The sequence below is a fragment of the Emydura macquarii genome, unplaced genomic scaffold (assembly GCF_026122565.2).
Source record: "Emydura macquarii macquarii isolate MOO-44397 ecotype Brisbane River unplaced genomic scaffold, CSIRO-AGI_Emac_v2 contig_1597, whole genome shotgun sequence".
Taxonomy (NCBI): Eukaryota; Metazoa; Chordata; order Testudines; family Chelidae; genus Emydura; species Emydura macquarii.
In genome coordinates, this window is record NW_027131734.1 from 173,848 (window position 1) to 194,985 (window position 21,138).

Consider the following 21,138-nt stretch of genomic DNA (forward strand, 5'->3'; position numbering starts at 1 on the left):
AGAACATTATTCATATTGATTCAAAAATGTTTTTAATGGAATCTAAATGTGGATCACATTAGTAATATACAGGTTTAGCACTTTCAAATAGTTGCTTTGAGAAATTATCAAAAAACATGTTCACAAATTTTTCTGATTTCCATGGTAGCAGAATAACACGCAGATTCAGTTGAGTTGGGGAAAGTTCCTTTTGTCTGCTCATCCCAGGAGTATGAGTTGGCAATAGCATAGAGAAACAAGAAAATTCAGGCTGTACCACAGTGGAAAAAATATACTGTTTCAGGGGCTCCCACATGGAAAAATGAAGCAGAAGGCTGCACACATTAACACTTCTACTGTGGTGTTGAGTATCTTCCTGAGACACTCTGGATGTGCTAAAAGGCCACATTTTTAATTTGAAGTTAACTAGAGAACTTGCATTCATTACCCAGGAATACAGTTCATTTATTTCTGTTCATCCAAGACTAGCTTTGCATACAAGACAGGTGGTGGTCTCTCACAATATTGTTTTAGGCTAGCTTTTTGATTTCTTCGTCAATATGCCCAAATGTACATTGGGATGTGCATTTAAAATGACCTTCTTTCTAACTTTCTCTGATTTTTGTTGTGATGTTAATCTAAACAAATGCAACCTGTGTGTGTGTAGTTTGCATAGTCTTATCCTGATAATTGCCTTCAACTGTTGGTGATGCTGTTTAATTACCGTGGAAATGGCTCCTCTCTCTAGGCAGGTTAATCACTATATAGCATAATTTACAGAGCATCTAAAACGCCATGAGATTTACTTAGCAAGAACAATTTATATTTCACAGGAAAGGCAGGCACTGTCCTTCACATTGCTAATGTTTCTCATCCTCTGAGCTGAGGGAGAATCAGCTTTCACTTTGAGTTTCTGATATAAAGCTATTTTTTAGAAAGGAAATTTGCCTTAAAATATTGTTTTCAAATAGCTAACTGAAGTTGGTGAGCTACAATATTAGAGAGTGCCATTTAAAGCAGGGGTGTCAAACATATGGCCCGCGATCATTTTTGTTTTGGCCTGTGGCGGCTGGATAGTGCCTGCAAACCTTTTTGTTCCGGTCCCTGGCAGTTGCTGTTGAAGGGAAAGACGCCGCAAGCTGCCGCCGAAAAGGAGGATTCAGCGAGATTTTTCGGCGGCGGGTAAGATGCCACAAGCTGCCTCCAGCTATCGCCAAAAGGGAGGACGCCGCAAGATGTCTTGGTGGAGGATAAGTTTGGCCCACTTGGCGTACGTTTTATTCCAATCTGGCCTGCCATATAAAGTGACTTTGGCACCTCTGATTTAAAGAGTATTTTATTTAATTGAAAGAATTGCAGTTCAATATTTTAGAACATTCCTCTAAAAACGTTAGAGGATTTGGACTTTTTTTTTTTTTCTTGCACAGGGCTGTAAATTTTTTCTTTAAACAATTTGAGAAAATACTTTTGCTTTTGGATTTTACAAATAATAATGTAAATACAGAATTATATTCCTAAAATGCCAACTTCTGCCCTGTACTATATCAAGACTTTATTTATAGTTTGTCAAATTCCTTAAAAAGTAACATACAGTTTTCTTCTAGGTAACTGCGATTGAACCCATAATTAATCATGGTGGAGCTAGTGTGAGCACTCAGCATTTGCATCAGAGTTTACGATGGCTTTTTGGTGTGGCAGCTGTGGTTACGGATGTTGGACATATCCTGCTGATAGACCTTTGTTTGGATGATTTGTCGTGTAGTCAGAATGAAATAGAAGCATCAGGTAAATTATCACTTTTAAATTTAAAGAAATTTCCCCACTGAGAAGTAAGAAAACGTAGGTTTCCTAAATTAGGAATGTGCACACCATTTTTCCTATCTGATCAAACATAAGCACCCTGCGTCTTTAAGATCTGTTTGGCTTAAGACTGCTGATAATAGAGGACTACTTGACACCATGAATTCTTAGCTGATGTGCTAATCTGTTCTTTGAAAGATGTTCTAATCTCTTGGTTCCTAAGGCCAAAACTTTTTTTTTTTTTTTTTTAAGCCTAAATTTAGGTTCCTAAATCCTTAAGGATAGTCTGATTCTACACCACTGAAAGTAGAGGAAGTTTGCCTTTGACATCAGTAGAAACCCTTACGTGCCTAAATATGATCTTGAGCCTAACTTTAGGTAACCATTTTTAAAAAATTTGGCTTAAATGAAAATGGCTCTACATGGACTTCTGGAGGAAAGGAAAAGAACATTTAAAAAACAAACAAACCTGTATTTGGATGCATAGAATCTCTCAATTACGTCCAGTTTTCCATTATTATGGAGATACTTTAGTGGCTTCAGAGTTGGGGTTGCTTTTAAAAATGGGCTTAAAGGATATAAATAAATTCTCATGCTTTGAAGCATAAGTAAACCACTGACTGAAAGAAACTTGCCCTGTGAACCAATTTAATAATTATCCATTATGGGGGAGGTACCTTCCTTTAAAGTATCAGAAACAGAATACTGGTCTAGATGGACCACTGTTCTAATCCAGTTTGGTAATTCCTGTGTTCTTAAAATGAACCTGAAGTATAAATACTACTTGAAAACATTGCATAAATTGCACATTTGACAGGGAATAAAGTATTAGATAACATATAGCATAATGTTAAGCTTTTTTAACATCTAAATTTGTAATCTTTTATGTTGCATGATCTTGTGTGTGTAGACCTAGAAGTCATTACTGGGATCCCTGCTGAAATTCCACGAATAAGAGAAGCTGTGACCAGAGGGGGCGGCATCTCTGTTTCCAGTTACTAAGCCCATCAGGAACAGCTGTAACAACCTTATGCTACATAAGCAGGAGCAATCAGCTAGTTGTAGGTTTCTCAGATGGCTATCTTTCACTGTGGAATATGAAAACCTTGAAGAAAGAGTAAGTTTGCCTTTATATGTATGTCAATGTCTGGGAGTGGGGAACTCAGTTATTTTTACTTAACTGAGTTAGGTTAAATAGAAAAATAACTTTGCTCAAATGTTTAGTGTTGAAATTCTTGAATACAGTGTTTAAACCTTTAGAAACCACTTCTAAATTAATCTTTTAGTGGTGTGATTTTAACTGATATTTTTTCCCTTAACTGGTTCTCCTAACTGCTTTATCTGCAAATTAAGGAATCTTGGTGACAAGACTTGCAGATGTGTTTCATTAAAGTAGGTTAATGACTAGAATATGAGAGAAAACTGCTTTGTGTAAAATTAAGACAAAGTAGTTCAATCTTTCAGTAGTTTAGTGAATAAAGGAAATTTAGAAGAGAAACGGATTTTACTGTAATGATTTTTCTAAGAGCCTATCATAGCTAGGTGCACTTTCTTACAAAGTTAAAGTATGATAATTAAATAACCCTGATAGCAATATCCCCGTGACTACTTAAAATCTTAGATGAGACCAATGGAACATATTGAAACATCCAGTAGCTCATTTGTGCCTGAAAAATAGCCTTCTTAATTCTAGTCATGACTGAGATTGGAGACCTGTTCCATGTTGGGACTAGTCACTCTTGTTCCATCACTGCTCCAGTCTCATCTGCTACAGATGTGGTTAAATGAATGTAATAGTGAAAACTGGATGTTTATACAGTGGACCACTGGTTCTGGGTATGTAGATGTGGTTTTACATTACATTCTCTTTCTGTAGGAATGTGGACTACATCTTCACCGCTGGTTTATAAAATGATTACATAATGTATATAGCATTTATGCTTTCAATTGTTGATTAGATGAATAAGTAATTGTTTTTTCTTAAATGAATAATAGTGGCTGAATATAAAATGGGTCCCCCATGTTTGCTAAGAACTTGGAGAATAGAACAAAGAGTGTGTCAATCAAACTTATGTGCAATAGAAACATGAGGAAGGAGACAGCAAGTATTCTAGAAGCTAGGATTAAAATACGGTATTAGATTGAAAAATTGTCTTAAATCAAAATGAGATTCATTTTAAGCAAATGTGTAATGGCTTTCCAGAAATTGTTGAATGCGTACATATGCAAGGGTGCAATATTGATAAGTGGTTGTACTAGAAAGAAGGTTCTAGGTTTGGGGTAAGTAGAGTGAGTAGATCTCAAAGACAAATGTATTTAAACCCCCTAATGCAGAAACAGATAATTTTATTTGGCATAGATTTGATTTTAGCTGGAAACAGTGTGCTAAATTTTGGGTTCCACACTTTGAAAAAAGACTATTCAGAGGAGATTTGCAAAAATGATAACATTTTGAAAATCAGGCCTATAATAAAATGTTCAGAGAACTAGTTATAGATGAGTTCTACCTTGTCAAACAGGCAAAGGAAATGTTATAATTTATCCCAAACCATTTATGTTAATTAAGGAAAGAAGGAAGAAATAAATTATTTTAGGTAAAACTTCAGTTAAATAGAACTAGCTATTCCATTGTTGGAGATGTTCAGAGATAAACATTTCTACTAGAAGTGTCAAAGGAGAGACAATGCATTGATCTTATTACAGTGCAGGGGATAGATTCATTAGAAGACTTACTAGAAGGTCTTTCCAATTCATATGAATCTGAGAAAAGATTAAATTTATTTACATAGGTTAATTTACATGGGTTAAACAAATTATATAGGATTTTTGGAAAACTGGTCAAGGGGAAACAGTAAAAGTCCTAAAATAGCCCAACTACTTGTTTGCTCTTTTGGCCATTGTGTTTTGAGCAGATTTTTTTTTTCAACTGTCCATGCTGACTGCTCGTCTAGCTGCAAGCACCCAGGAAAAAACTTATTATACATCAGTAGGTGTGAGTAGTCCAAATGTGCATAATATTGTACTTGTTTACCTTAAAGTTTATTTGCAGTCATGTTGCTCGATTGCCTCTTTGTTAGATCCTTCTGAAATTGTAAAAAAATGTTCTCTAAAATTAAAATAAAGTTTTAAATAATTATAAATAGTTCTGGCATGAGAAAATGTGGTGGTTTTTGAGGTGGTGATTGGAACACTTGGAATGATAAATGTCATACATCTTATCACCTGACTAATTTTTTTTCACTTTTATCTAGATACCACTCTCAATTAGAAGGAGGGAGGATACCTGTCTATGCCGTTACTTTTCAAGAACCTGAAAATGATCCCCGCAATTGCTGTTACTTATGGGCAGTTCAGTCTACACAAGAAAGGTAAGTGAAGACTGAATTAGAAAACTAAATGATCTGTTGTCCAACTGAGTTGGAGAGGGTATACATACATAATTCTGACATTTATAACATATTCAATCTGTCTAGTCTTTACCTGGGCTATTAATTGGAGAATTGATACCTTAATATTGCATTTTGTTTCTAATTGAAGGGCCAGTATGTAGTCTTGTGGCTATGAATCACTTTAGCCTTGTAATCTTAATATTTTTGAACCTACTACAGCATTTTTTCAAAAAAATGTTTTTGATCACTTTGCAAATGTAAATGCAACACTCAGTTCAGCCTTGACAATGGAACCACAACTGCCATCTCCATAATATCAGAGTAGTAGTGCGGTTTGTATGGGTACCAGGGTACAAGCCATCTTGCTACAAAATGGAGTTGTGAATCTTAATTGCTCTTGTAAATAGCACTTAAACCATTATAGCACTGGTGAAATGCCACTGAAAGTTACAGCCATGCAATTGACTTTACTTTTTGTATTTTATAAAAAACTTTTATACTTGACTTTTAGATAGCTTTCAAAGATCTTCTGCAAGTACAGAGGGACAGGACCTACTGAATATACTGTGATGAAAACCTTAGAAATGCCTTTTTCCTACAGCAATTTTTTTAGTATTTTATTTTGTCTGGTTTTAAATGTCCTAAGTGATAAGCTACTATCACTTCTCTTGAAAGACTATTCTTTGTAAAAGATATCACATGGCCCCTTATTTCTATCTTTGACATTTGTATGGTGCCTATCATCTTATATCTGAGCACCAATAGATATGCTTTCTTTTTTTCTTTGTAATACCTTCTTAATTTGAGTTGTGGCTTTTAGAGCAATTTTTTACTGCATTTATTCAAATGACTGTCCTCGAGCTGTTTTTGTTGCATTGTGGTTGAGTTTCCCCAGAGCCTGGGGATTGCTTTTATATAAAAACTTCAATATCTAATTTTGTTCAGGTTTTCAGATATGACAAATTGTCACTGATTGGAAAGGAGGGTGTTTTCCAGTTTATAACAGAAACATCATCCTTTTAACTGTACATTACAACATGGTTCTGCTTTGCTTTGACAGTAGCTATGTATCAGATATTTCAGATGAATTGCAAAGATGCGTTATACTCAAACTCATAATTTCTTTCTAGTGAAGGAGATGTTGTGAGTTTGCATCTGCTGCAGTTAGCTTTTGGTGACAGAAAACGCTTGGCATCAGGGCAAATCATGTACGAGGTAAAGTATGTATGTCTATGAAATACAACTAACATTTTTTGTACATAAATCAAAAATTGGAAACAGTAATACTCACTGTCACGGTTCAGGGCTACAGGTACGAAGACAGCCTCCCCATGTCTTTCTGAATGCACTAATCTCAGCCTTTGGGTCTCATGCCTTACCTTCCTGGTTTGGGTTCTCTCCCACTTTTAAATGGGGTGGTACTATCTACAGTACCATGTGTATCAACTATGTTTACCTTCCACTGGACTTGGTACCTGGGTTTCTTCCTTTCGGGATTTGGGACCAGTGGTGTATATTGTAACCCAGATTGCCTTCTTAAAGTATTGTGTAATCTTAACAAGGCAAAGCATAAGAGAAAAGTTTTAAAAAAACAAAAAAAAAACAAAAACATATCCATGCATATAGATTGTTTGTATGTTTCTTACCTAAAGGCTTAGGCAGATCAGTATAATCCCAGATCCTCTTGCCTCTGGGGTATGGGTGGCAGTCTGTACCTAGTCTCCCTGACCTTCAGGGACTCCCTTTTTAAATCCAACCAGAAGTCTTTATGTCCTGTGTCTCTTGGACCTAATTAAACTGGTTGGGCTGCTCAGCAGCTATCTGAGTGAATGTATCTGCATTGTCTTTATTCCCTTGAAGTGTTTGCCAGGAGATGTGAATATCAGGAACCACCACCTATTTTCTGACAACTCTGCTAGTGAATTAACACAATATATGCATACATTAAACAATACAATGACCTGGTCAAGATACAGTATTCATAAATTATTACAGGCAACTGTAAATCTGTCATACTTAGAGCATATATTAAATACTAAAGTTGTGTATATATTAACGTAAATCATATTGTGCTGTGCACTATTGAGATTGTTTGAAAAAAAAACTACTTCTGGAAAGTATGAAGCAAACAAATAATCTGACGTAGCAATTCCTCCCTCTGTACCCGCTTCACTTCGGTTTTGATACTATTCTTTCTAAATATTTTGGAATCAGTGTGGATGCATTTAATTTCACATTAACTTTTTGCAATATGAAATTTGGATATTTTTTATAGGGCTATACTGTGGTGTTGGCTTGAAAAATAGCCACTTTTATAAGTTTAAATCTCTGTGTTTTCAGTTTCCTCCTCTCATGTACATCCCTTACAGCAAGAAAAGCTCCTTTCTCACTGTAGTTCATGTTAGTGTGGAATATATAAATATTTAGGCATGGAAAGATGTTTTTCAGTTTTGGAAAGTAAAAGAATTTGATAGTATGAGGACAAGGTATAAATATTATAAAGTGATTAAACTTTTTCTAAATATGGATGCTGTTGCTTTATCTTAGTTTACCTGCACAGTCATAGTAACGGCAAAACTCATACACTCTCTGGATTAACAGAATGTGCTCTGTTTTGCTTTAGGTTTTGATTTTTAAAAAGCGCTTTTCATTTTAATGTAGTCATGTTTTTTATTTTATATTGCCATGAGTGCTTTGGTAGGAGGATATGGGGAAGCTTCCCACAATTATTTATTCTCCCTTCAGTTTCAATTTTCTGTGTTTCTGCTTCACTTTATGCTGTTGTACCAAGGATTTGGTTAAAAATCTTTCTCTTTTCTGCCCTATGTGTGGTCTCTCTTTTTTTCCCCCGTAAGCAAACATATACATATTTTTACTCGTCATAGGAGTTCCCACTTCATGGCTTCCATCCAATACTTTCATTTGCCCCATACCAATGCTTGACACACACACTCCATGTACACCAGCACTGCTTGATTTCAGATGTATCTTTTGACAAAGTCTGACTGGCATAACTATACGTGAACTCCCAGAGTTGTTAAGTGTGCATGTGCCATATTCATTTTTCTTTTCACATTCAGTAGAAGGGTGGTTAAGCACTGGAATGGGTTACCTAGGGAGGTGGAAGAAACTCTATCCTTACAGGTCTTTAAGGCCTGACTTGATAAAGCCCTGGCTGGGATGATTTAGTTGGGGTTGGTCCTCCTTTGAGCAGGGGGTTGGACTAGAAGACCTTCTAAGGTGCCTTCCAGCCCTAATATGCTATGATTCTATGATTTTTGTCTTACTTAAAAAATAAATCTTTAAAATATAGGTAGATTAGAATGACTATAGAAATGTATATTTAACTTTTTCAGCTGCTTGTTGTGGGGGGTTTTAAAGAAATGAAAAAGGAAAACTTGATTCTTAACTATTTGTCATATAGCTAGTGCCAAGTTCTTGCAAAACTGGATAATAGTAGGAAAATTCTCCTGAAAACTGAAAATGATGTATGTTAATAGTATTTTGTATCAACTTAGTTTTGATCACCAAAATTAGTTCCTCAGATGTAGGGTTATTTAATACCTTATAGCACTTCTGTAACATGCCAGAAGATAGTCTAATATATACATAATTTGGGCTTCCTTGGTTGACTCATAAGAGATGCAATTTCTTCTATATTTAAGTGTAATATCATTCATTTCAAATAATTTCTATTTGTCTTTCAGGGTTTGGAATACTGTGAAGAAAGGTACAGTCTAGACCTCACAGGTGGAGTTTTTTCTTTAAGAGGGCAGACTAGCAATACCAAACTACTCAGTTGTCAGACTATAGAAAAATTTCGCAGCCATGTTGACAGAGAGGATGGCATGAATGAAGGTTTGTTATGTCCAAAAAATTTTCAAGTTGAACTGTAGCATTATGCTTTAAAGAAAACCATGTAATTTGGTTCTACAAATACCTGTTCTAGCATGTGAGAATCATTCTGAAATAGCGTGGTAGCCACAGCCCCGAAAGTTGACTTACAATAACTTAATGAGTATATTTAAAGATTAAAAGTGGGATGTTAGAGTTGCATTTAATATGGGAAAAGGCAGTGAAGCAGGGAAACCTGGTACATAATGTACTTGATTAAACTGGAGAAGTTACATATCTTTGAGGTGTAGGCTTTTTGATGTTCAGCCTTCTTTTTAACTTAAAGATAAATTAAAGTATAATAATGCTTTGGACATAGATTGTCCAAACTGTATTCTGGTTAGACCTTTTTAATGCTGGCCTATTCTTGTTGTGTGGAGGATTTTAAAAGAATGTGAAATGTTTGTTTACATGCAGTAAGTTGCAGGAAAAGATGATACCTGCTGTATTTACTAATTATAGAAATAGCTGTATTAGCAACAAAGGCAGCCCAAAACATGGAGTTCATATTGTTCCCTAATTTCTCTTGTAAGCTGTTGTGCAGTTCCGTTCTATGTAGACAACTGGGCTGCTTTCAAGTGTGTTTGTATTTAAATGGGCAAATAAGATTGAGCTGTTAAGGTCCAGATTTATCTGTTTAATTAGATACTAAAACCTGAAAGTGGCCAGCTGCTTGCAGTACTGATGAGCCAAAAGGGGCATCTATGAAGGAGAGCTTCAGTATATGAGGAGAAGGGAGTCTTTTTTTAAAATTTAACCACTGTGGCTTGTGCAAACAGAAAGAAATTAGATCTCTCTGGATGAAAAAAACGCTTCAGTTTTAACAAAATAAAACTTATTCACTGCATGAAGGGTGATCTTTTTTCCCCCCGGAAGTAAGATGAATTTTAAACACCCATTGAGCTCCTCAGGTATTTGACTTTGAATGCCCCCCCCCCCCCCCCTTCGATAAATCTAAGTGTGTGCAACTTCTTGAGGGGAAAATGTAATACAATTTTATTTTTAAAAATTAACATTTTTCTTTATGGGAAGATGGGGTCCAGAATTTGTAAAAGACAAAATCTGTTTCCTGTGCATCCGTTTGAAGACCTGTTGTTAATCTGGGCTAGTCTATTCTTCCCTGTTCTAAAGCATGAAGCCCCTCCAGACTTTCTCAGTGGAACATCTGTACAAATTTAACATTGGCAAAACATATTTGTTCCCTTACCTTGTTTTTGGAATTGGCAGAACCATTTTTTTGTTGAAACCCTTTAAAAAATTTTTTTTTCTTTTTAAATCAGCCCAAGGTGGACCCTTGGTATGAAAAACTTCAGACTGAGTGGTTAAACTTTGGCAGTTATAAGCAACTAAAAACAGGATCTTGCAATGGAAACTGTTAGGCAGCTTTAACTAATGTGCTGCCAGCTCGATCTACAATTATTTATAAAACTTTTGATATTAAGTGGTCCTTTAAGCTGCCTCTCTCCCAACCTCTTTGTACTTATTTCACTTTGCAGCAGTAGTTTGAGGCTCACTTATGTGACAGATATGCACAAACTGCATTCTGAAAAAGTTCCCACATAATAATCTAAGTTATGGTTTGTAATTCTCTTCTCCCTTTCAGGTAGACAGTGAACTGTTTTCTGTAGTCTTACTGAGACTTGGTCTACACTAGACAATTAGGTTGGCATAAATTACTCAAGTGTGGAAAAGTCCACACCCCTGAGCAGTGTAGTTAAGCTTACCTAAATCCCCATGTAGACTGCGCTGGATTGATGGAAGAATTCTAGTTACTGCCTCTTGTGGAGGTGGATCCCTCCCATCGGCATAGATAGAAAGCTGCAGCACTTCAGTGTAGACACTAAGTGTACATGAGTCTGTAGTTATCTGAGCCATTGATCTAAAATAGAACAGTAGTGAATAGTAGGCTTTCTGTAAGATGAGGGAAGAGGGAGACAGTTTCTTTGCACTTAAGATTTTCTGTGAAGACTTTCAGCTACTATTGATGTAGTTGCTTTTTAACTTAAAGAATCAATAACTTCAAAGATAATTTGAGCAATTAAGAAAACAGAAGATAAAACAGGCTCACAGCAGAACACTTGTAGGAAATGGGATGGGGACCCCGGACTGTAAATGATGTACTAGAAGGACCGAATAATGGTAAAAATATTCATGTATTAGATTTGTATAGTTACTGTGTTCCTCATATTCCCTACGCCAAAGGGAGAATAATAATGGCTCTGTACTTTGCTTACATCTAGAGGAACTCCTCCCCCCACCTCTCCCTTTGGCCTCATAAAAAAACCATCCTTATTGGAAGCTATTACAGTATTAGACAACATATGTTGAGTTTTTAAATTAAGGTATTTGTTCCAGTTATGTTATGTGATATATTTGTGACACTTGTATTTTGAATCTACTTGGAAAGTGGCTATTCTAGAAGCATGTAAATGAGGCAATTACACACTGATCAATAAATGAATAATGCAAATCACTAATCTGACATTCATCTTAATTTCATATTGATGATACTTCTTAAAGGGGATAACTTCTTTTTTTTTTAACATGTAGCTAAATATTTTGATAGATTAATTGTGGAAATATGGGAAATTCAGATTAGCCTGGCCATAACAATAGATGATATTTTGTTAAATCTGATATGATCTGAATAAAATGAAACTGGATTACAGTTCATGAAAGATTTAACATTTCATATCTTCATGACAGTAAGGCATTTTGCAAAAATACTGTTTTTCCACCCTAACAGTAGTGTTAAATGAGTACTATGACAGGTTAAGCTAACATTTGTTGTTGTGTAGCAGCATCTACTGATTTTATTTTAAAGAAATGCCATCTTTCTTACAGTAATATCTCCTGATACCAGTGTGTCAGTCTTCAGCTGGCAAGTGAATACATATGGCCAAGGCAAACCGTCTACTTATTTGGGTGTATTTGACATAAATCGCTGGTATCATGCTCAAATGCCAGATTCTTTAAGGTGAGACTTTATTATGTGTATTTTACGTAGCTTTCAAAATGGTTAAAAATGATTAATTGACTTTTCATGTATGTATTTACTTTCTCTAAGACCAGGGGAATTCCTTCATAATTGCCCCTATTTTGCATTGTGGTCGCTGGATGCTGTAGTGAGTATGACTTCTCCACATCACATCTTGGATATTCTGGTACATGAGCGAAGCTTAAGTCGTGGAGTTCCTCCTTCATATCCACCGCCTGAGCAGTTTTTTAATCCAAGCACCTACAATTTTGGTATGTATTTCAGCTTAGCTGATTTTAGGAGAACAAGCTTAATAAGAGAATTGAGGTTAAAATGTCATTATTGGTCCTTTTTTGTTTCCTATGTGTGACTTTTAACAATTAGAAACACTTATATTTTACTTTCAAAATACTTTAATAGTAGAAACTATATTAGACACAGATTGCCAAATTTTTAATGCATTTGTAATATAGCCTGTGAAGAAATGATTGTTACAGAAATTAAATAGTTTTAATTTTTGTACTGTGCGAGAGCAGTTCTATATAGTATACAGCATAGGTAAAATTTCCACACAGATGTGTGAACATTGCAAAATAAAATTTAAGTGAATTAATTATTTGGCTTTCTAATCCACTCCCAATATTAACCTCATTTTTAATAGAAACTGTTTACTTTATACTGCTGTATCATATCCTCAAAAATGTAGATTTTTAGTCAAGTGCTCTTTGTTTTCTTAGATGCTACTTGTTTGTTGAACTCTGGAGTTGTTCACATGACTTGCACTGGGTTTCAGAAGGAGGTACTTTTTAATTTTTTTAATATGGGGTGTGTGTGTGTGTGTGTGTGTGTGTGTATTTCTTAGGAATATCTAAAAATGTTCATTTTTTGTCATGTATTGAACTGACTTATACTTACCAACGGAGGGGGGGAAAACATTCTGTGCCAAAAAAAAAATCTAGCCTAGAAATTTGTATGCTACCAGTTGTGTACTAAGGGCTATATCTTGCCCCATTAAAGTCCGTGGTAAAACTCCTCTTGACTTCATTGGAACAGAATCAGGTCCTATACATGTAGATGAGTCTGATGTAGACTTCTGAGGACATAAGGACAAAGCCATTATGTGATTTGATTTGAATTGTAGATTATGGAGTGATAACATCATTGTCTATCCATACATAAGGTTATAATGTTGTTCCTTTTAAGTCTGGATTTTCATCCTTATCCAGTTGAGGACAGGGAAAAGATTTGAAAATTTGGTGGATGATTTAGGATTAAAAGGATTTTGTTTTTGTGTATTTCAAGTGTACTTGGTCTAAGCACAACTTTCAAGCGTTTCCTGGATTGTAGGGATTGCTGTTTGCCAGAAGCTGGGAATGGGCGATGGGATGGATCATTTGATGATTACCTGTTCTGTTCATTCCCTCTGAAGCACTTGGCATTGGACACTGTTGGACGACAGGATACTGGTCTAGATGGACCATTGGTCTGACCCAGTATGGCCGTTTCTATATTCTTATGATTAGAGCTATCGAGAGAGAGTCTGGACCCTAGGACCTTACATTTTTACAGGGAAAATTCTTTTCTGGATTAGAGAGGGAGAACCGGTTACATTTCACCTCACTAAATTTTTGGTATATAAGTAGCTATAAACTGAAGTCCTACAGGTATGGTTTTTCCATTGGCAGTAGAAATTCTATGCGTAGTTCTGTGCGCAACACTTGTGTGCTGAAGACCTTATCTCTTCTACACATGTTTATATTACTTTAAGATATTCATGAGCTGGATACTGTCTAGCCCTTGTTCCCTCATTAGCTGGCACTTCTTCAGCAGAAATAAACTCTGGGGTGCTGGTTCAGCCACTCATGCAAAGAGATCAGACTTATTATGCACTTCCAACTTTGTTGTCCCTATGTGTCTGAGAAGCACCTACTGGTGTAGAAAAAAAGCCACAAGAGAGTGCATTCTTGGCCCTTTTTGGCATTCCTTTACACTTCTCAAAAGTTGTTCTCATAATTTAAGACAAAACTGGTAAATTATAACCATGCAGCTCAGCTAAGGAGACCAAAAAAGTCCCCAAAATTGCACATCTTCTGTCTGTTTTCTCAAATAATCTTTCTCCCACAGATAAGAATAGAGAGAATCTCACTAAGTTTTTGGTTTAAGTGTGTATAATTTTAGCATTCATATCTGATGGGATGCAAGAGTCAACATTTGTGTGTGTGTGTGTGTGTGTGTGTGTGTGTGTGTGTGTGTGTGTGAGAGAGAGAGAGAGAGAGAGAGAGAGAATAAAGAAACTAGACAGCTATTTAGAAAAGAGAGTCTGATTGCTAGAGTCTTATTTGCGTAATTTTAGATTTATTTTGCAAAGTTTAATTGTTCAAGTATATAGTTTGTTGTTGCTTTGGTATGCTATCACAGTTTCCTTATTCAAATTGTTAAAATTCCATGCCAACTTCGTAAAGTATACTTTCAATGTAAGTTTTCTTTGCAGCTTCTATTTTGCGGAGGGAAACATTTTAGGAGTGTTTATATCATTTCTGTTGTTGTAAATGACTACTCATACTTGTTATAATCAAATAATCATCAGAGTTGAATAATTACAGCTGTCTTAATTAGAAATTGTTTGTGGGTAATGTTTCAGACCTTACATTTTTTAAAGAAATCCGGTCCTTCTTTAAATGAAGCCATTCCTGATAACTTCAATAGATGTCTTATCGCTGGCTTGCTCTCTCCAAGACTTATTGATGTACAGCCTTCTAGTTTAAGTCAGGTGAGTATATATTGGCATTTTATTTAAATGAAACTACTGTAAAGCTACAAGAAAATGTAATATAGTCATACTATTTGCCTATGCCATAAAAAACACAAATGTATACTGCAGTTGGCTGAAATAATAAATTTGCTAATTGAATGCAAATTACTTAGGATGTTTAATAAAAATTAAGTCATACAGATCAACTTGAGCTGGAAAATGACTTAATTTGGTGTCCAATATTTTTGTAGCCCTTGGTGAACTATGAATATATTGACATGGGACTTATTCCTGACCTCCTTCTCTGATAATAAACTTGTACACTGTGGTGATGTGGAACTTCCTTAGGATTATCCTTTGATACAGTGTTCTTTGGTATAGCTCTTTCTATATGTAAAAAGCTTCTGCGGGAAAATCTGAGCATCATAACTTTTTCAGAGTAAATTACTCTGAATAAATTACTTTGCCTTTGGAGGAATGAATGTTTTACGGTGCAATATCAGAATGTCAGGTAGCCTTAAGAGTAAACCATAATGATCAAAAGGATTAATTTACCTGAAGTTATAGTAAAATACACTTGCCTAAAATCAGCTGCTCATTTCAACATTGCATGATCATGCTTAGCTGTTACCTTTCTGTGTTTTCTGCCAGGAAAAACATCGTGCTATCTGTGAGCCTGCTATGTGTTGAAATTTGCATAGTGGGGTGGAGATAGAGAGGAAACTATTAATGAGCTTAACTAGAACATTTCAACCATCTTTTTATAACATGTATCGACTTTGTAAACTGTTTCCCACCCCTGAGCCAGGAGCATTAGGAGCTCTGATGATGGCATTAATGATGGAACTGTGAAACAAAACTAAATTGGTTTTACCTTCTTTTGCTCTTTTATTAAAATTTACCTGATGCACTTCAAGCAAAAAGAAGCCACCTTCTTGTTCTCATTAGAAATGCCTTTTTTGTTTCACTTCCTTTCCTTGTTAAAGATTTTTCCCAAGATTATTGGAAAGCTGTGATTTTTAGCTGTACTCTCTTTCCTAGCCAAAATATGTATTTTGGAGGTGGGAATAGTGAAGTCTGTATACTATAAGAAAACAGTAAAGTTTAAGAAACCCTCACCAAAGAACTTTTTTTATTGTGTTGCTCCTTTTCATAAAACTGCAGCTAGTTTTTAAATCTCTGAACTGCAAGGCAAGGTCAACGAACAGCAAGAGCACAGATGTCTTTTCCCCATCTCACTTGTACCATATAGGTATTTCTTCCTATTCCTTGATGTGTCCTACCACTAATCAGAGTAAATAATTTTTTAGTATTCATCATTCAGATGAAATTGATGAAGAAAATCCAAAGGCTATAGCAACTTTGAAACTCTCTGGTATTAGGATGTTTTTTCTAGAGCTAAGACTTTAGATGGTCTGGAAACTTGGCTGGCTTGCTGGTCTTGACTTCACTGTGCTCCAGGTTTGAACATCAAATGCAGCCTTTGAATCTGGTACCTTCACATTGCACTCCCAGTTAGGGGACCTAGAGCACAGTGAAGTATATAATGTAAACCCCAGGTATATTGCTAAGTTTTGGTTAACTAGAATTCAGTAAATCAAGGCTAGAATGCAAATATATACCAATAATCAATAATTATTTTCCAGTGACTGGAAAAGTCAAATGGAAAGTTGACGTACCTTGTTTAAACAAGGTAGCTAAATTGTCGGGGTAGAAAGCGCCTGATATCATACTTGACTAATTTTTTACTGATTTTGTTCAAACATGTAATAACTGATTGTTTTTGGCATCCAGATACATTGCATACAATTGGAAACATATCTTCTTTACCGTTGTTGGCTTGAAAGCATTTGAATCTTTTTACTATCCATTTTATTCTGTTTGGTACCTTTTTAGGAGGAGCAGTTGGAAGCTGTATTATCTGCTGCTGTCCATACAAGTTCTTTAGGACTTCTTACTGGCTGCATCAAACAGTGGACAGCTGAAGGTAATGCTTTGCTTTTTATTAACTTAATTCTTTGTCCTAGAAGAGAATTTGCTCTCATGATTTGTTTTATTTTTTAATTTTTTATAAGAACAACCAAGCTCTGCTGCTAACCTGCGCTTTGTTCTTGAGTGGACATGGAATAAAGTGATTTACACAAAAGATGAGTTTGACCGAATGTGTAAGTACTAGAGTGAAGTCATTTTGCAGTAATTAAGTTTTATCTTTCCTAATTTGAATATGTACGGTAATGCAGGTGATTACTACTTCATATGATAGTGTGTATGTACTCAGAAATGCTTTTAACTGATCTCCTGAAGTTGTCTACAGACTAACCATGTAATGTTTGTCCTTTATAAGGTGTCCCACTGTTTGATGGCTCATGTAACTTCATTGATCCACAAACTATACAGTCTCTTCAGCACTGCCAATTGCTTCTTAGCAACCTTAGCACAGTCTTGAACTGCTTTCTAACAGAGGCACAAGAGCTCACTGAGAGAGGTTTGTAACAGTATTATCAACTTTTAACTTGTGTACATTTTATTATGAAATCTATTTTCTAACATAGAGGAATATGTCTGAGTCATGGAAAGCGTGAGCTTTCACTATTTTCACTTTTACCTTTTTTCTTAATTTGCTCCAGTTTGTGAAGGAGGATCAAGCTGCTTGTTTGGAATTTGCAGTTAGGTTCAGCAACTGGGAGAAGGATTGAGTCTGTGGGTCAGGAATGTAGCAGTTGTCAATTAACACCGATGGAGGAGGCTATGGGAGGTGGCTTACTGAATGCACATGTGGGTAGGATGGGATAGTCAGCTCAAGTTGTGTAGGGAGCCACTGGATAGAAGCTGAAGATCCTGGGGGGAGGTGTATGTTAGTAAACCCAAGAATTTTCTTGCCACTTCATGAAGTCTGAAGTCTTGAACAGGATCAGAGCTATCTCTCAAAAATAAAGGGAGAAAAATATCCAGTTCTCTAGAAGTGGTTATAGAATATCAAATCCAGGTGCCCGCATAAGAAATGCAGAGGAAAAACCTTTTTCAGTAAAGGAACAGTTTTCACTTTCAAGTTTCCAAGGATTGATTAGAAAAGAGAAATGTAAAAAAAAAAAAAAAAAAAAAAAAATTTAATGCTTTCAATGCAATAAAAAAGAGCCAGTTTCTCAATGTCATCATAGTTAATATTTTTGGTAACTGAAGGAATTGAATGGAAACATAATTTTATACACTCTTTTCAGGTCTTACGGATTTGACAAATAAGCAGGTTGTAACCAGCCTTATTTCTCAATATGCACATGTGGTAATTTGGTTCTGCCGGTCCAGTCTCCTTCCAGAGGGTTTAGGTAAGTTTTAAACAATAACACACTTCAGATGTGAGAAGTGCTTACCACTTTGTACAATATTTGCTTCTTACAGAAAAATTCTTTGAACTGTATTTTGCTAAATGACTTGTCAAAACAGTCTACAAATAGTGTTGATACAGCTATAATGTATACTTAAGTTTAGTCAACATAGACAAACCTTCTGTGTAATTTTTGTTTTAATCTAGTTCCAAACCTGGCTTTGCTTTTCAGTATTCCACACAGTTTGGTAAATATTGTGGTAAACTTCTACTATAAGTAGTCTTTTTCTAGGTTTAGAAGTTGGTGTATTCAGGTTCCTAGCTAACTGTCCTTTTTTAGCCAGCATTTTGATGTTTGTTTATGCAGTAAAAACATGTTTCTTATATGCTTCAGATTTTTTTTTACTGTTTGTGAAACAAGTTTTCAAGTGCTTTTCTGGTCAAATGGATCAGGTACTTCATTAAGGCTTACATAAATGTAGAAAAGAATCTGCCTATAAATGCTCACCTTACAAATTTAAAAAAGCCATTTGAGATCAACTAAAAATATATTTTATCCGGCTGGAGAAGATAACACAAACTCCATTACCTCACATAGTCTGAATTACCCAGTAATCTTTATTCATGGGATAAATTTCAAATATGGGTCACTTGTAAAATTAAGAAATGAAATGAACCTTGTGGCTTACTGCTGTCTTACTGAAAAATTTAAAAGAACAGAGTTAGGACCACTTTCTTCCAAAGTTGTCAAATTGTTTGTTCTTAATATTAAAAATGAAACAAATTTTGTCTGTTTCAAGTCTTTTAAAATTACTTCAAATTTCATTAGGGTTTTTAAATTACTTTTTTTCTGTTGCATGTAGATGATGATCTGCAGTTGTCTAGGCCTTTCTACAATTATCCACTAATACAAAGCTACTGTACCAGTCATCGACAGAAACTAGAACGCTTGTCAAGGTAAGCTTCATTCACAAACTCTAGAAACACTCTAACTGCAAAATCAGAATTTGAAATGGATTTATTTTTAAAGCAACAGCTGTATTTGCCTCCAATGCCCCCAATCCTCACAATGAACACATACACACGCACGCACGCACATGCACACAAAAATCATCCACTGAATTCAGAGGGACTGCTCTCGTGTAAAAGTAGGTGGGTGTGTGTATGTGTGTTCATTCGTTCTTTGGCTTAGGGCCACTGTTTGTTTGTCTATTCATCCTTTTTTATGAAATAAAGTGAAACAATCGACCTGATTTTAGAAATATATTTGGTAATACTGTAGATAACGTAATCCAAAGGCTAAACTGTGTGATTACTGCAATTAAAAAAGATGGTTTATATGGTAACCTGGCATTAATTGTGTGTCATTCAAAACAGGTAGGCAGTACCAAGTTTCCAAAATATTTGTTTAGGCATGCAAAGATGAACTATTCAAAAAGGGTTAACTCTTACATAGCTATTCGATAAGACATAATGAAGTCTGTCTAGGACTAAATCCCTTTTTTGGAGTATATTTGTATATTTCAAGAAGATGGCCATAATTGTCATTCAATTGGAACATTTTAAAGAACTAACCCTCTTCTAACTGGGTACCTAGTAGAAATTACATCTTTATCTGAACTTTTCACCGGTTTATTTTCCATGTGAAATGTCTTGATTAGGATTAATGTAGATTTTAAATCTAAAATCACAGTGATGCAAACTGAATAGAAATAATTATAAAAATTTTCCAGCGAGATTGGAGCTAAGAAAAATACTAGACATAAAAGGTGGAAAGTTACAGCACACACTCAGGCCTTGTCTACACTATAAAATTAAGTCAACTTAAGTCAATGTACAACCACCGCAGTAATCAAAGCAGTGATTCACATGCACGCTATGCTCCTTCTGTCTGCAGTAGGCGTCCCCACCAGCAGCTCTTCCACCAACTGAAGTGGGCATTGTGGGGCACTGACAGCCCGGAGAAGATGAGGGGGAGCTAGGGCTCCAGCTGTGAGCCTGGTGCAGGGGTCATAGCCAACAGACATAAGTAACAGTGTCCACACAGACACTGTCACTCTAACTACGTTGACCTAAGTGCTACACCTGTCGCAGAGGTGGAGTTAAGTCGATGTAGTGGGTGACTTACATTGGCAGGAGTACCATTGTAGGGTCGACACTTACAGAGTTAGGTCAACATGTAAGCTGCCTTACGTCTACCTAACTGTAGTGTAGACCAGGCCTTAGTGTACTAGCTCCATGTAATGTCATTGAGAATTTGCAGGTAGTACTTTGACCACCAGTGACTCCAGTAGTGTTTGAAGCATGGAATTAAAATTGAGTGTGAGAGAGAGAGACTAGAGTTCAAACAATGTGTTTCTCTTGTTCATACCAACATCTATGTACATGCACAACTTCATGAAATTGGATTTTTTTCAATAGAAAAAATAGAAAGCAAAACATGAATTTTCCATAATTTTGGCCCAGTATTTCTTTTGGCACACTTAAAAAAATACTTTGTGGCAATAGATCTATACAAAAAGAAAAGTTCCAATGATTGTATAGTCAAACATTTTTGTTCTATAATGTTTCTCCTGCGCCTTACCAGATACATTTTTTTTTTTAAATTGGTAAATGGGTTGTCATGACAGGTTGGAATTGTAGCACAGTATTTTTACACTTCAAAATCCATGTTGTCTTTGGTTGCAGAGGGAAATGGAATGCCAATTGCCTGATGATTGATGGACTGCTTTCCCAGTTAGGAGATCAAGTTCAGAAATTGTGGCGAAGAGATGAAGGAGGAACTGGGAAATATCCCCCTGCTAGCTTGCATGTAAGTATGACCTTTTAAAAAGGCAAAAAATAATGTTTTTACAAAATATTTGATTAATATTTTTTTTATCATCACAGGCACTGCTTGATCTCTATTTGTTAGAAAATATTGAAGAAACTTACAAGCATGCAATTGTATCCTTTTGACAGTGTTGAAAGAGATAACTAAGCAATATATTTCATTTAAAAGAATGTTTCTTGAATGTGTGTGAGA

The 21,138-nt window shown here is 35.6% G+C and overlaps 1 protein-coding gene across 1 annotated transcript in view; it reads left to right on the forward strand.

Annotated features, from left to right (window-relative positions):
- Window positions 1-21,138, forward strand: part of AHCTF1 (AT-hook containing transcription factor 1) — a 67,294-nt gene that overhangs the window by 23,621 nt on the left and 22,535 nt on the right. The window contains 17 exon segments of the mRNA XM_067555229.1: window positions 1,584-1,764; window positions 2,690-2,749; window positions 2,752-2,896; window positions 5,031-5,147; window positions 6,299-6,383; window positions 8,876-9,026; window positions 11,907-12,039; window positions 12,130-12,311; window positions 12,777-12,838; window positions 14,681-14,809; window positions 16,688-16,778; window positions 16,867-16,956; window positions 17,136-17,276; window positions 18,010-18,114; window positions 18,977-19,070; window positions 20,802-20,925; window positions 21,003-21,059. Coding sequence (XP_067411330.1) covers window positions 1,584-1,764; window positions 2,690-2,749; window positions 2,752-2,896; window positions 5,031-5,147; window positions 6,299-6,383; window positions 8,876-9,026; window positions 11,907-12,039; window positions 12,130-12,311; window positions 12,777-12,838; window positions 14,681-14,809; window positions 16,688-16,778; window positions 16,867-16,956; window positions 17,136-17,276; window positions 18,010-18,114; window positions 18,977-19,070; window positions 20,802-20,925; window positions 21,003-21,059 — 1,947 coding nt within the window.